At 36.9% G+C, this 16,034-nt stretch overlaps 1 protein-coding gene across 1 annotated transcript in view; it reads left to right on the top strand.

Annotated features, from left to right (window-relative positions):
* The window catches only part of MYOF (myoferlin), a 182,985-nt gene that overhangs the window by 71,829 nt on the left and 95,122 nt on the right, over positions 1-16,034 (top strand). The window contains exons 8-17 of the mRNA XM_049764380.1: positions 674-736; positions 850-900; positions 2,010-2,040; positions 3,142-3,257; positions 3,526-3,652; positions 5,435-5,538; positions 8,188-8,256; positions 8,361-8,404; positions 8,915-8,997; positions 12,141-12,179. Of these exons, the coding sequence (XP_049620337.1) occupies positions 674-736; positions 850-900; positions 2,010-2,040; positions 3,142-3,257; positions 3,526-3,652; positions 5,435-5,538; positions 8,188-8,256; positions 8,361-8,404; positions 8,915-8,997; positions 12,141-12,179 (727 nt within the window). The remainder of the gene's footprint in view (positions 1-673; positions 737-849; positions 901-2,009; positions 2,041-3,141; positions 3,258-3,525; positions 3,653-5,434; positions 5,539-8,187; positions 8,257-8,360; positions 8,405-8,914; positions 8,998-12,140; positions 12,180-16,034) is intronic.

Here is a 16,034-nt window from a genome sequence, read left to right as displayed (position 1 = left end):
CCGAGCCTGCCAGGAGTAATTCTCAGCATAAAGCCAGGAATAACCCCTGCATGCCTCCAGGTGTGACCCCAAAACAAAACAACAACAAAAATTAATCCCAGGTTATTAAACATCTAGTTTAGTAAGACTTGCAACAAGAAAGGTTACTAACGTTAGCTCTTTACTTCAGTGAACTAGAAATGGTTAATCCCATGAGCTATTTTGTTTAAATACATATGGTAATAATTTATTTACTCTCCCCTCCATTTCCATCTAGCAAGGTTAAGTTACTCAGAGCTCATGAATCTTAAACTTTAGAGATTTTTCAAAAGTTTAAATGCAAAGTGAAAAGCTGTAAAGTGTTTATTCATATGGTCAAATCTAATTTGATGTTTGTAGGGTTTTGTTTATTTGTTTTGGTTTTCCTGGGCCACACCTGATGATGCTCAGGGGTTACTCCTGGCTATGCGCTCAGATATTGCTCCTGGCTTGGGGGATCCTATGGGACTCTGGGAGATCGAACCGAGGTCCATCCTAGGCTAGAGTGGGCAAGGCAGACACCTTACAGCTTGCAACACTGCTCCGACCCCAATGTTTGTGGGGGTTTTTTTAGAAAGGCCCCCAAATATATAGAATTAAATCCCATATAGTTCATTCCTGTAATCTATTTTTCTTTTCTCTTTTCTCTTGCCAGTTATTTTTCTACAACGTCCACATCACCCCCTCTGTGTTGATGGAAGAGATCATTAGCATTCGGGTAAGGGCCACAAGAAAAGTAAGGTCATACCTACTAATTGCCCAAGAAAGCATTCATTTTCCATTGTTCTCGTGATATGATACAAATTATGCCCATTCCTTTTTTTGTTCCAGGTTTATAATTCCCATTCCTTAAGGGCAGACTGTCTGATGGGGGAATTTAAGGTAGGTAATAATAGTTTGTTTCTTTTATCCTACATCAAAACCAAGAACTTTCATCCTGAGGACCCAGTTCTAAGTCAGATCTCCAGGTGCACATCCTGGGGACCAGCTTAGGTTATCAATAATGTTCAAACATAGATCATTATATGATCTATGAACACCATTAAGAGACGTGAGTGCTCTAGGAGCCTGAAATCTGTTGCGAGCCCTCGGAGTTTCTAGACCCTTACAGTGCTGAAAAGCAAGATACCTTTAAGTTGCCACTTTAAGGTGCTTCGTGGCATTCTTGCTACAAATGGAAGCCAATGAACTACTATAGAGACAAAGAATGTTTGTCCATGGCAGAAGCCTGTCACCTAGTTTCTCTTACAATAGCCCTCACCTCCCATCTACAATGCCAATCACTGTAAATTTGAAAATCAAGAGAAAAAAAGAGAATCAGGGTGCTTTTACATGTGACATATTATTATTGAAGACAGGGACTTGGTTGGAACTTTCAAACTACGTGCAAAGAGCTGCCTCTTAAAAGGACTCCAAACTACTCTACATCTTAGGAAATGTTCTGAGTCAGGCATACATGTATTCATGCCCTATCTGGCACTAACTGGCTACTTGTATTATCCTTAGTTTCTATATTAGAAGATGGGGTGATGGTGAAGAATAAAGAACCTAGGATAGTACTTGACCTATTAACATGCTCAGTCAATGGTTATATTACTAATGATTTGAGTAGAGAAAAGAACATTGGATCAGTGTTCAACTTACCAGTTGGTCCAGTAGTGTCCTTGCAAAAGGTGACCAAAGTTTTGGGTTGCCTCGTTGGGTGTTGCACAGAATGTGAGTCCTTTCTGTGTTACTAAAAAATGTTCCAAGTAAATTGGGGCACTTCACAGTCCCTTCCACTGCTCATTCATTAAAACTGATTAAGTGTCTTCTGCATACCATTCAGAAGGCAAGGCATTCAGAATGCAGAGGGAGTAAGACAAAGATGCTAGATTTCAAAAAAATTTAGCTTGGGTCAATTGTCTTATATTTAAATATTGTAATGAACTTCTTTGAAACAACTAACCTGATGTTAAGATGTTTGACATGCTTTTCATTATTTTCTCCAGATTGATGTTGGATTTGTTTATGATGAACCTGGTAAGTATTTTTTCTCCCCATAAATAACTTGAAGATTCAGAGACTCAAAAAATGAAACAAATTATTTTCTTGACTAGGGCAAGGAAAGAAACTTAGCAGGGAAGGATATTTGCAGCTCAATGTTTATGTCTTAAAAAAAAATTTTAACGGTAATCTAATATTTACATATAGATAATTTCTGGAATTTTGTTGATTGAGTTTTTTGTTTGGGGGCCACACCCAGCAGTGCTTAGGGCTTAGCCCTGGCTCTGTGTTCAGAGACCACCCCTGAGAACTCAGGGGACCATATGGGAATCAAACTCAGGTCTCTGTTTTGTAAGGTCATTTTGACATAATTAAGATCAAATTCTATAGTTAGATAATAAAATGTAGAGAAGCTTGCTGAAGTCACACCATTGCATGAACGGGAATGGGGGATGGGAAATGTGAGAAAATATCTGTGCAAAGCAGAAGATATTAATTTAGAAACTCTCCTGGGGGGCGGTAGTGCGATAGCACAGCAGGTAGGGTGTTTGCCTTGCATGGAGTTGACCCGGATTCAATCCCCAGCTTCCCATATGGACCCACACCCCCACCCTGGAGCCTTCCAGGAGTCATTCTGATTGTAGAGTCAGGAGTAAATACCTGAGGGCCTCAGGGGGTGGGGTGGAGGAGTGGAGAAATCACTATTCTTGGGAGTTTGGTGCTCCTCAATGATCATTTTATTTCCAAGGAAAGTCTTACTTGTCTAACAAGCAGAGTAAATCATAGATCTATAAGCATCACTTTAGAGCAGGGGTCTCAAACTCACGGCCCACAGGCCGTTTGCGGCCCTCCATACAACATTTTGTGGCCCGCAGCCGGCCTTCAAATATCGCAATAAAATCGCATTAGTAAGAAAAAAATCGCATTAAACATTCTCATACCCCGAGCAGTTCCGTTCGGGGTATGCAAATATTTAATGCGTTTTTTTTCTTACTAATGCAATTTTTTATTGCGAATGTTCGGTAAGCGAAATCTCTTATGCGGCCCTGCCTCACCCCGACTTTGCCTCCTGCGGCCCCCAGGTAAATTGAGTTTGAGACCCCTGCTTTAGAGCTTTCCCGTCCTTTGTCATTTTAGGTCATGCTGTCATGAGAAAATGGCTTCTTCTCAATGACCCTGAAGATGCTAACTCAGCCACTAAAGGATACCTGAAAGTCAGCATGTTCGTTCTGGGAACTGGTGATGAGCCTCCTGTGAGCCCTGATCTTTTGACATTCACTCTCTCACCCCTTTCTCTACTATTTAGTGTTCATAAAATTATAAAATGTCATTGAATGTTCTTGTGGAACAAGGAAAACAAATGAGCTTTTCATTTGTACAGCAATTTTGAGATTGGGTTGGGACTGAACTCTTAAACCTGAAAGGCAAAACATCCTTATGAAAAGAGTTTCCTTTGGTTTCCTTTTGCAAATAGCTATTTGGCTTCTGTCTGTGTGATCTGCAACCATGTGTCCTCTATAGGCAGAGAAACAAGACTATGACAGTGACAGTGATGATGTGGAGAGTAATCTGCTGCTTCCTGCTGGCATTGCCCTCAAATGGGTGACATTCCTGCTGAAAATCTACCGAGCAGAGGACATTCCCCAGAGTAAGTTCAGAGTTGACCTTGCCGTGGATTGCCAGTAATCTGCCTGACTAGAAGTGTTTCAGCAATTATGGCTGGTGCTTTTGACAATACTTTTGTTCTGAAAGAACTTCTTGGGTTTATTTTCATTCATTTGGACCCCCTGGGCAGGTTCATATGGCAGCCAATTGGTCATTGAGCCATGTTCCATTCAAGTTTTTTATTTTTCTTGGTCTTTTTTTTTTTGCAATGCCCCTTGTCATTTCCTTATTCTGGAGCAGTGGTTCTTAAATTTATTTGATCTACCTCAGTCTTTTCAGAAAAAAAAATCCTGGAATTCTACTTTCTTTAATCAAATAGTTGCCCAATTCTACCCAAGGATGCTATCACCTCCTGGGTTATTCTAGCACTCCTGGAATGGAGGGGTAGTACCCACTTTGAGAAACATTGTTCTAGAGAATACTAAAGAGATGTCAGTAGTTAACACTTAAAACTCTTTTTATCTCAAGTGAAAATGTGGATTTTATTTCATTTTTTTAGTTTTGGGGCCACACTTGGTGGTGCTCAGGGGTCACTCTTGGCTCTCTGCTCAGAAATTGCTCCTGGCAGGCACTGGGGACCATATGGGATGCCAGGATTCGAACCACTATTGATCCTGGGTCGGCCGCTTGCAAGGCAAACACCCTATTGCTGTGCTATTTCTCTAACCCTCAAAATGTGAATTTTATGAAGAAACAAATGCATTTGTCATTAGATTGAACAAAGGCAGCTCATTACCAATAACTTGCAGTTTATTAGTACTGTAGTACATATAATACAATAGTTATTAAGAAAGTGGATACATTTCAGAGAATTACTGACAGTACTTTTATTCATGAACACACCCATCTTGTTAATCTTCTGTCATTGCAAAGAGTCCTATCTTGTCCACTTATTTTCTTTTGCTGGATCCTGATACACACGACCCCTTTCCATATGCCTATGAGACTGCATCTTCTGCATCAGTCTTCTTCAGGGTATGTTTGTTTGTGTGGTTTGTTTTTTTTTTTTTTTTTTGGAGAGACCCACTTTTTTTTTTTTTTTTTTTTGGTTTTTGGGCCACATCCGTTTGACGCTCAGGGGTTACTCCTGGCTATGCGCTCAGAAATCGCCCCTGGCTTGGGGGGACCATATGGGACACAGCACTTGCAAGGCAGACACCTTACCTCTAGCACCACCTTCCCGGCCCCGAGAGACCCACTTTTAATAAGATCCTAGGATGCTTCCACATTTTTTTTTCTTCTGAAATATCTTCCATGAAGTTAATAAATTAAACCTGTGTTAAATTGCCTACATTGATGCTTTTAGTTGATCTCTGTTCACTTTTGAGTTTACTAAACATTTATAATTAATTAGATGTGTTATGACTCAAAATTTTCTTGAAAAAAAAAATCAGAGTAGACCTAACCTAACACACATTTTCAAGACTGAAACAAAGTCTGAATTGCCTTTTAACCCGGCTAGACAGACTTTGTTTATTCTCTTTTTTACCTCAACTAATGCTTATTAACATTAGAATTTAGAGGGTTCTTTTACAAGGTTTTTCCTTGATTTGAAAAAGTTTTGTGGGGAGAACACATTCTCTATCTCTCAACTAAAATGAGAAGAATTTCTGTGCTACAGTGCCATGAGGATGTGCCCTTTGAGAACAGTTCTTGTTGTACCTCTGATCCTATGTAGGAAGACAAATTTAAATTTGAATTGAGTGATGTTATTCTTTGGAAAGAATCAAACTTAATTTCTGCTGTGTGACACATTGCTTTTCAGTGGACGATGCCTTCTCTCAGACGGTAAAGGAAATATTTGGAGGTACTGCAGATAAGAAAAACCTGGTGGATCCTTTTGTAGAAGTTTCTTTTGCTGGAAAAAGGGTTTGTATATGATTAAAACATAGATCTCCCTAGGGATAAGTATTTGAAATGTGTGTTTTCCTTAGAATGAATTCCTGCCTGTTCTTTGTGGAAGGAGCCCCCTGATGAGCAAAGACCTCACCACAGCTTATCTGGGAGTGGAAAGCATGCAGGACTCAAATGAAAAAAATTTGATCTTTGGTCAGATTAGACAAGCGAAAGTTTTCACTGGATTACTTGAATTATTTCCCAGCTTTGAGTATTATTTTAATCTTGAACAAGTTCTCTTGCCAGAGGAAGGCCAAGAATAATAATTCTGTAAATGTCATAGACTAGAGTCCCTAATAGTCCGCTGTCCATTAACATCAGTCATCTTACTTCCAGGTTCCAATATGCTGCTAACTTTGATGAGATAGACGGGGGATACATTCCAGTACTTGGAGGCGGGGTTTTAGTATCAATTCTTTGTAAAGGAACACTGGCCCCAGCCACTTTTATCTGCAAAAATGTCTAAAAAATTGGAGATTGGAGAGTGGCTTTTTAGAGTAGGATTAACATAGTTATAGGAATTCAGAACCAGATCCTCCTGCAGTAAATTGGATTATTTACATAGAACAGTGAGAATTGACAAGCCACACTCACACACAGATTAGGTGTTATCTTCTGAAAAACTATGGAGAGAGTGGAGCAAGATTTTAGGTCAATTATCGAACAAGATTTAAATTTTTTTTTTTTTGGTTTACTTAAAGTGCATGTATCACATAGTTGATATAGTTTATCATAATGCATTTGTTTCCAGGTAAATGGGAAGAAATTATTAAAAAAAAAAAGAAAAAGAAAGAAAGAAAAGGGAAAGAAGGGAAAAAGAGTAGAACAAGCAAATTTGTGAAAATTATTGTATATTCAATGAACTCATTAAGTCACTGTCAGAAGGTTCAGTATGCTCTTATTGCTAGTTGACAATTCTGTTACTTCATTTCTTTCTGAAAATTAAGTAGTTTCAGATACACGTTATCCTCTAAATAGTTGTGTTCCCACGGTGACTACAGTATTAAACAAAAATGGAATTGTCCAGTCATTCCAAGCACTATTTCTGATACTGTGGATTTTGTGTGGGGTGTTTTCTGCTGTCAGGGCATCCAGAAGTATGTGAAGGCAGAAGGAAGAGGCTTGCACTCACCCTCAAATAAATCCTGGAGGTGCCAGCTAAAATAATGGCATATCTGGAGATTTGGTCAGATTGATGTATCAGCAGAAAGCAGTAGAGTGGTGAAGCAAGGCCATTGCAAAATAGTGATTATAGGTAATGGGTACAGTAGGCATGGCTTCAGTAGGGTGGGGTCTTGGCAGGCCTTCTCTTCCCAATATTGCCACTTTTAGCTCTGTAGCTGGTGTACCTATCATTTTCATGGTGTGGTTTATATCTCTTTGGAGAACAAAGTGAGTCTATAGAGCTGGCCAGGTGCAGATATGGTGACTGCAGTTGTGGGCATGATTTTGGCTACCAAGGTTTAAAGAATGGGTTTAATTAAAGTCTTGGGGTTAAATTAAAGTTTTTCTTAAATTAGGGGTTAAATTAAAGTCTGGGGTTCAGGGAATGCCCATTAGGTTATCAAATGGAACACTGTTGAGGAAGTGACACTGGAGCAGAGATCTGAATAATGCATAGATCTGACAAGTAAGGGTTTTAAGGTAAAAAGAATGCTCATGTGGCTGGAAAGAAAGAGAAAAGAAAGAAAGAAAGAAAGAAAGAAAGAAAGAAAGAAAGAAAGAAAGAAAGAAAGAAAGAAAGAAAGAAAGAAAGAAAGAAAGAAAGAAAGAAAGAAAGAAAGAGAGAGAGAGAGAGAGAGAGAGAGAGAGAGAGAGGGAGGGAGGGAGGGAGGGAGGGAGGGAGGGAGGAAGGAAGGAAGGAAGGAAGGAAGGAAGGAAGGAAGGAAGGAAGGAAGGAAGGAAGGAAGGAAGGAAGGAAGAAAGGAAGGAAGGAAGGAAGGAAGGAAGGAAGGAAGGAAGGAAGGAAGGAAGGAAGGAAGGAAGGAAGAAGGAAAAAGAAAGAAGGAAGGAGGAGAAAGAGAGAAAGAGAAAGAAAGGGAGTGAGGAAGAAAGGAAAGAAATAGAAAAAGGAAAGCAAATGAAGGAAGGATAGAACAAATGAATGAATGAACAAAGGGTAGTTGGAGGAACAGGGAGGTGGAGAGTGGATCCAAAGATCTAATGGGTTAATTAAAATGTGCATTAGACAATATGTAGTAAGTGCTTGATAAGCATTATTTTGCATTATTAGTCTATTGTTATAAATTAGGCAATGGAAAATTAATTTTAGTGTCTACTAGCAATAATAATATTAAATTTCTTATATTTTTCAAAATCAATACCAAGAAAAGATTAACATGAACCAGGTTCCTAAGTATATGTTATAAATAAACTTCTGAATCCATAACCTTGTATGCATTTTGTGAACATTTAGAAATTAGAAATTTGGAGCTGGAGAAATAGTACTGGGATTAAAATACTTGCCTTGATACCACAAACCCTAGTTTGATTTCAGACACTGCTCTCATCTCATCTCTCGTGCCCAAGAACTGCTTGGAGTACAGATGGCCCCACTTCCTGCCAAAAATTTTTTTTATAGTAATTAGAAATTTAAATACTATTTTTTAAATTATTTTACAGGTTTGCACAAATATAATTGAGAAAAATGCAAACCCTGAGTGGAATCAAGTCATTAGTCTTCAGATCAAGGTTTGACATCCTTTTCTTTTTTCAGAAAATAATATTTACCTTAATAGTTTCTGAGTAAGTTGAGAAATAACTATTCTTTTTTTCTGCTTCTTTTTTTCTAACAGTTTCCTTCAGTGTGTGAGAAAATAAAACTAACAATATTTGACTGGTGAGTTAAAGAACAGATTGTTCCTAATTCAAACTGAAAGAATAAAACATGAGGAACCTTTGTATACTTTTCTTGCAAAGAGAATAAATTTTCCCAGAATTGTTTTTTTCTTTCCAAAAATGGCAGTATTGTATACAAAAAAGCTTTAGCTAACCTGACTCAATTGCTCATAAACTAAAGAAGAAAAAAATGCTCGGAAATTACCTCAAGATAAGAAATCACCAATTATATATCATCAGACTATGCAACATAGATTTCAGCAAGCCATTCTTGAGAAGAATCAACAAAAGATTCTGGGAGATGTTTTATTGTTTTTAGAACAGAAAATAAAATGTGTATACTTATTTTATATGATGAGATTCTATTAATCTCTCCATGAGATCAATTGATTTTTTTTAAAAAATAGGGAAGCTAAGCTGGTCTAGTGTCTTTTCCAAATCTCTAATTTATTTTTAAATCAAGATAAGTGAATGCTTATAGATGGAGGCATTAACTTTTTCTTTTACACAGGGATCGCCTTACCAAAAATGATGTTGTTGGAACAACATACCTGCATCTCTCTAAAATTGCCGCCTCTGGTGGGGAAGTGGAAGGTAAGCTACTAAGTAAAAATGGAGGAGAATTAGGTACACAACTTCTAGAGAAGTGAGTTGGATATCACCTGGCAATAATTTGATTCTTTCAAAGTCTAATGTGGCCTGCCTACTGAACTATTTCAGTGATATTTTGGTCATAACCAGTGACACAATTATTTCAAGAATTATTTGATAAGTAGCTAATAATAAATTAAGAAAAGGATTTCTTGGCCCCATCCCAAACCCTTTCCCAGTCGTTTTGTAAGTTGTAGTGTCAATACATAATACTATCATATCATTTTTTATAAATTCGCCCAAATATAACATTATATTCTCATCTTAGCTGACTTCCTTGGCAAGAACAAGGTCAGATGGAACTAAACTATGAAGTCTGCACTCCCCCCCAAATAATGCACATTTTGTTTTCAAGCTAACAGGGGCACAGATAACAAATATCATTTCTTTCTTTCTTTTTTTTTCATAGTAGGAACTACACTAGAACTATTTATCTAGACTTGGCATTATGGTCCTGCAAAGACATTATAATAGAAAATGAAAGTGGAGAATTAAAATGATAAGAGAAAAAAAATGTCGACACTATGATATCAGTAGCTTATTTTTTTAGGCAAGAGAAAAATGCTAAAAATTTTTGTCATTGCCAACAGATTTAAACATGCTGACTAAAGTAATAGTTTAAAAGAAAACATGTTTTTTCCTCTTATCTTCACCTTATTTAAGAGGGAATATTTTAGGTTTTTAGAAAATAGTAATTCAAGCAATAAATTTGAGTAAGAATATAGAAGGGGTGCATTTGTGCTCCCTGGGCCCATGTGATGGTGCTACATACATGTATTCAAACACATGTTGCCTGCATCTCTCCTCTTGAGATGTGGGCTTTCCTATTGTCATGCTGGGTTGTATACTGGATTTTTTTCCACCTTTGGAGAAGCCACTGTTTTGTGAACTCATTACTCCCTTCTTTTTTTTCTCTCTCTCCCCTTCCTAACTAGCTTCTATTAAAGCCTGTTTTAAAAAAAAACTAAAAAAGAATATAGAAGGTATTAGAAGTATTATAAATAAGTTACTCATTTTATTCTCTTGAAAAATTATTAGGGTTAGAGTTAAGGTCAAAAATTAAAATGGGCCAAAGTGATAGTACAGTGGGTAGGGAATTTGTCTTGCATGTGGCCAACTAGAGTTTGATTCCCAACATCTCATATAGTCCTCGAGCCTGCCAGGAGTCATTTCTGAGTGCAGAGCCAAGTATACCCCTGAGTACCATTGTGTGTGGCCCCAAAAAAATAAAAAAAAAATAAAACAAAAACAGAAAAAGGCAATTAGAAGTTTAAAGAAAAATAAAATTCTGAGCAAAGATATAGTCTAAATATATAGTCTAAAGTCATGTATCATATTATTTTAAACTACATAAAAAGGACAGGATTCCATCTGAACATTATCTGCTGCATGGCACAGGTCCCACACTCCTGACACTGCAAAAAGGGGAAATGTAATCCAGCTCTTGTTTATTTGTTTGGTTGTTTGGTGTTTTGTTTTGTTTTTTACCACACCGAGCAATGATTGAGATTTACCTCCATCGGTGCTCTGGGAATCAGAGGTACCAGAAATCAAATCCAGCCTTCTAGCACTCAAAGCATGCTTCCCAAAACATGGAGTTCATTTAGATATCTCCCCAGGCCTCAACTTTTTTTATAGTCTTCAGAGAACAAGTATTTAAATGGTTGCTTATATATTATTATTTTTGTTTTGGGGCCACACCCAGTGGCTCTCAGGGGTTACTCCTAGCTCTATGCTCAGAAATGACTCCTCGAAGGCTCTGGGGACCATATGGAATTTTGGGAATCAAACCCAGATCAGTTGTGTGTAAGGCAAAAGCCCTGCCCACTGTGATATTTCTCCAGCCCCAGTTTATATATTATTCTTAGTGTTTTTTTCATTTATAGCTAAAACTCTGAACAGAATGTTAATGTTATTACTAATTGCAGTGTCAAAGTATAGAAGGTGTAGATGAGAAGCTGGAAGGGAGGATGAATAAACATAGTTGTACTTGCCTCTCTTCTCAAGTGAAAAATCCAGGCATTAAAATTAGATTAAATCATAATGGTTACAATAGAGTCCTTCAAAATAAAGATATAACTAGCTATCTTAAGAATTATTTAAGAGAGCTGGAATGGTGCAGTGGTGGTAGGGCGTTTGCCTTGCACATGGCTGATCTAGGACAGATTGCAGTTCAAATGGTCCCCCATTTGATTTCATTTCTGATCCCATAGCCAGGAGTAACCCCTGAGCATCACCAGGTATGGCCCAAAAAAAAAAAAAAAAAGAATTATATCAAAGAGATATTAAAGGGTTAAGATAATTGCCCAATCCAAGACTCTCCTCAGCATGACATATGGTTCCCCTTAGCCCTGCCAGGAATAATCCCTAACCACAGTGCTAAGAGTAAGACCTGAGCACATTTGGGTGGACCTCAAAACAAATAAAACAAAGATAATTATTCAAGACATAGAAGGTAAACATTTAACTTAGTAACATTAAACTTAGTGATTTGGTAGTAATGTCCAGAAAAATAAAAACAAATTATTGGAAACATTTCACCCTGTATCTGAGGTCCTACAGACATTTTATGATTCTATGACATTCTCTGAAAAGAATGAGCATCAGGCATCTTCCCAAGAAATGAGTCATTTACAATAGGCCTTTGTTTATACAGTCTCAGAATAACTTAACTTGGATTTTCTAGCCTTTGATCCCATTATGTGAGGAGAAATAAGACATGTAATCATTTTATTACAAACATAAAGTATTGGTGACTTCCTTAGACCTCAGTTGACTAATCTCAGTCGACCCTGCTCTTCTCAGATGCTTGACTGACAAGGCTGGGATTAGTGTCCTGGGATTAAGTTATTTCACATGTAGTGATGTAGTGATTCTGCTGATTGTTGTTAAGACTTGAACCATTTTTCCACTGAACTGGTGACTTTTGTATAAATTACCAAAAGGTTGTGAGATTTTAGGTCTGAATTCAAGATTGTCCTGATGTTGCTAAACCACTTAACCTACTGTTGGATTGTTATTAACTTGTCAATGTCTCTTACAGTGTGTTGTTTAGCTTGTTTAACCAATTGTATTTTACCACATAGATATCTCATCTTCGGAATCTGGGGCTACAGCATATACAGGTTTATGCTTTGTAATTTTGTAATTTGCTATTTCTGGATCTTTTTGTCTAATATTACCATTTTAATAATGTACTGATTAATTTTATTCAAAACCACATTTGACATTTTGCTATTTCAAATATAATTTTGCTGAAGTAGTAATTTTTGTATTAATACTTTATGTTGCCTTGCATGGCTAAACTATAACAAACTAACTAGGCTTTGCTTCTCATTTTATATTTTCAGCTCACCTAGATGCATTCCCTATTTGACTTCATTATTCCTGTGAATATTTAGTTGTTGTTATTGTTTTATTGTGTAGGTAGAGAATTGGCCAGTAAATCAATTGTTCAAAATAAATAAAATAACTTTCCCCAGCTCTCAACATGGATCTCAAGTATTGAAGTTACTGAGCATTTTCCAATTGATGCCCTGAATCTCTTTATCTTCAAAATATAAGGGGTCATGTAGCATGACCTTTGGTTACCCATAATTTGCTGTTCCTTGCAAGTTTGCTCAATGCTCTCACACTCAACCATCACTCAACCATTAGTTAAGACTGATGTTATTGTTCCATAAAGATAAAGACTCCCAAGTTGAGAGAGGATTGTCTCAATGATTACTGCCATGTTGATCAGTTAGGGTTGTCATGAAAGAGGAAGAAGATATTGCACATGAGAAAGCTTTACAAAGAGAAGCTGTATACAAGTATGACTTTTTATGCCTGCCTTTATGTTATTGGCACAATTATTCTATTTTTAGTTTATAATCAGAGTGATTAAATAAAGGGAAAAATAAATAAAGTTGGATTGAACCAGAGGGATAGTACAGTGGATAGGGCATTTGCTTTGTGTGCAGCTGTCCTCGGTTCGATCCCCAGCATCCCATATTCCCTCAAATTTGCTGTAAGTAATTTGAGTGCAGAGCCAAGATAAAGACCCGAGCACTGCTGGGTGTGGCCCCAAAAATAAAAAATAAAAAATAAAATAAAATTGGATTTAGAGAGAGAGACCTTGCAGTCTGACCTTGCAGACTGACCAGTTTGATTCTTTGCACTGCATATGGTAACCAGAACACTGCCAGGAGTAATCTCTGAGCATAGAGATAGGAGTAAGCCCTGTATACAGTAAGATGTGACCTCAAAGCAAAACAAAAACTCATCTTATAATCAGTTTCATATGAGTATTAAGATGTGCTTAGGATTATGACAAATTTGACAGTTTCGGTAATACTTTATTGTTTCATTCATTTGGTCCAGCAACCAGCAAATATTTGTGTAGTAGTACTCAGTGATAAATTCAGTACTATGTGATTAGGGAAACAAAACAAAATATAAGCAAATACTGCATCTTCACAAAGTAATTTACAATTGAGACACAGATAGGCATATCTTAAATGTTAAAGGGCATAGATCTAAGGCTTATATAAGTCCAAGTGTAAATGAGTGTTAGAGAGGTGAGGGAGGTGTGAAAGTATTTTAAAAGTGTATTACAATTAGTTGAGATGAAAACATTGATAGATTGAAAATTATGTTGTTTGTTTGTTTTTATTGAGACCATTGTGAATTACAAGTCTTTCACAGTTGTATTTCAGGCATTTAGTGACAGTGATTTAGGGCCATTCTCACCACCAGTGTTGACCTCCCTCCACCCTAGTTCCCACATGCATCCATATTTCCACCCTAGCTCCCAGGACTACCAGTATTACAGGTCCATTTTGTGTTTAGCTTGTTGTAGTTTGGGTTTTTTGATTCTATTGTCTTTGACTTTGGGATGGGTGTTTAGATCTTATCTCTTTTTTTTTTTTTTCCACTCAATGCTCCTAGACTGCTTGGCCCCCGGGGCCCAATCCAAGTTTGTTTTTTCCTTTTCTCAATTTGTAGAAAGACAGAAATATGTGACAGATCGAGATGACTCAAGTTGTATGGTTCTATGAAAAAGGAGGGAACCCCTATCTAGAATATAAGTAAAATTAAAAAAAAAGAAAAGAAGGGCCCGGAGAGATAGCACAGCGGTGTTTGCCTTGCAAACAGCCCACCCAGGACCTAAGGTGGTTGGTTCGAATCCCGGTGTCCCATATGGTCCCCCGTGCCTGCCAGGAGCTATTTCTGAGCAGACAGCCAGGAGTAACCCCTGAGTCCCGCCTGGTGTGACCCAAACCCCCCCCCCAAAAAAAAAAAAGGAAAGAAAAGAAAAAATAGGGGCAGGTGTGGTTTGTTTTTTTGTTTTTGTTTTTGTTTTTGTTTTTACATAGGCACAGCAAACGTTGGGGAAATTAGAAAGGAAATTCCATTGGCCTAAGAGATACAGGGTGTCTCCACCCATGGAGCAAAACCAAAAGACTGACCACAGGCTCCTGGCTTGTTGGTTGAAAATTTGTTTTATTTTGTATAAGCTTCTGAGAAAAGACATTAGAATCTCTAGGGTGACAATTTTGTATAAAATAAGTTGAGAAAATTTGGAAGCAGCTTGTTAAAAATAAAATAGGTTTTCCAGGAAAATGAAGCTAAGGCATGAACACAGAGAATGACATTTCTTCATGTTAATACATAACTAGGCAAGACAAAGGATTTCAAATACCAGTAAAGAAATGTGGTTGGTCCACAAAGAATAAATAAATAACGTCTTGCTATCAAAGTGATTTGCTGAAGAATCTTTTTGTTTTTGTTTGGGGGCCACCTCACAGTGATCAGGAGCTACTCCAGGCTCAGTACTCAATGATTTCTAATTAAAGATTATTTAATAGCAGGGCTCATCTAGCTTACAAAGTATGAGCTATCTGATAGTCCCCCCAGAAGAGATTTATGACAATTTATATTCCCATCCTTGAAAATCTTTAGCAAGGAACAAACATTTAGGTATTATTTTTCTGTTTAATTTTTTCCTTTATTCTATCTCCTAACCTTAGACTGCACATTTTGATATAGCTTCCACCTCTCCTCAAAAGTGCTCAAACCCATTAACACATATAAGAAAGTCTCAAATAATTAAAGTGATGGCAAATTGCAAGTCCCTACAATTTTGTCAGTTGTTTAACTAATAGACACTCAATTCATTTGTTACTCCACAGTCTCTTTTCTCTTGTTTTAAGCATGAAGTTGAAAAGAGGCCACTGATTGAGATTAGCTAGTCAACCTCTCATTGACACAGGGATTAATTACTTTGACAGTCTCAAACTGTTTTCTAGTTCATAGTTTGACACTTCTGAACAATTGATAGATTGTTTAGTAATCTGTCAATTTCTAAATTGATATGTCTTCCTTACACTGAGTGAGCAAAAGTTGACCTTCTCAATAGTTATAATGCCATCAGCTGCCTTCTCTGCTTTTGGAAACAAGTTCTTTCTACTTGAACGCAAGAGCATTTGAGATGATTGGCAGCTACTCTCAGATTTGCTGGTCTTCACAGAAATTTGACATTGAATTTACTCTTTGTTTCCATTGTGGGAGTAGTTTACCTAAAACCAGATAACAGAAATATGGAATATGTTAAAGGCTCAAAAAAGGAAGAATGCCGTGAATGGGGATTTTTTATAAATCTCATACATAATAAAATATATATTTAAATATATAAACATATTATATTAATTTATATAAGTATATATCTAACATCACTGATTTATACTGCTTGAAACAAAATGGCATGGTTTGGAAACAAAATCAATATAGTATATAACCTTTAAATGATGTCCCCAAATAAAATAATCTTTTGCTTCAATTGCTGGTTATGCATTTAATACAGTGCCAATTTAAATTTACAAAAATTAGTAATCAACTTGATATTTTCTCTTTCATTTACATATCATTCTCTTTTTTGCTATAACCTCATAAGTTTACCTAACTACAACCAAGTATTTTTTATTGCTTTGTAGCTACAA

This window comes from Suncus etruscus, chromosome 17 (assembly GCF_024139225.1).
Source record: "Suncus etruscus isolate mSunEtr1 chromosome 17, mSunEtr1.pri.cur, whole genome shotgun sequence".
Taxonomy (NCBI): domain Eukaryota; kingdom Metazoa; phylum Chordata; class Mammalia; order Eulipotyphla; family Soricidae; genus Suncus; species Suncus etruscus.
Note: the sequence above shows the minus strand (reverse complement) of the source record. Positions and strands in the feature narration are given on the sequence as shown.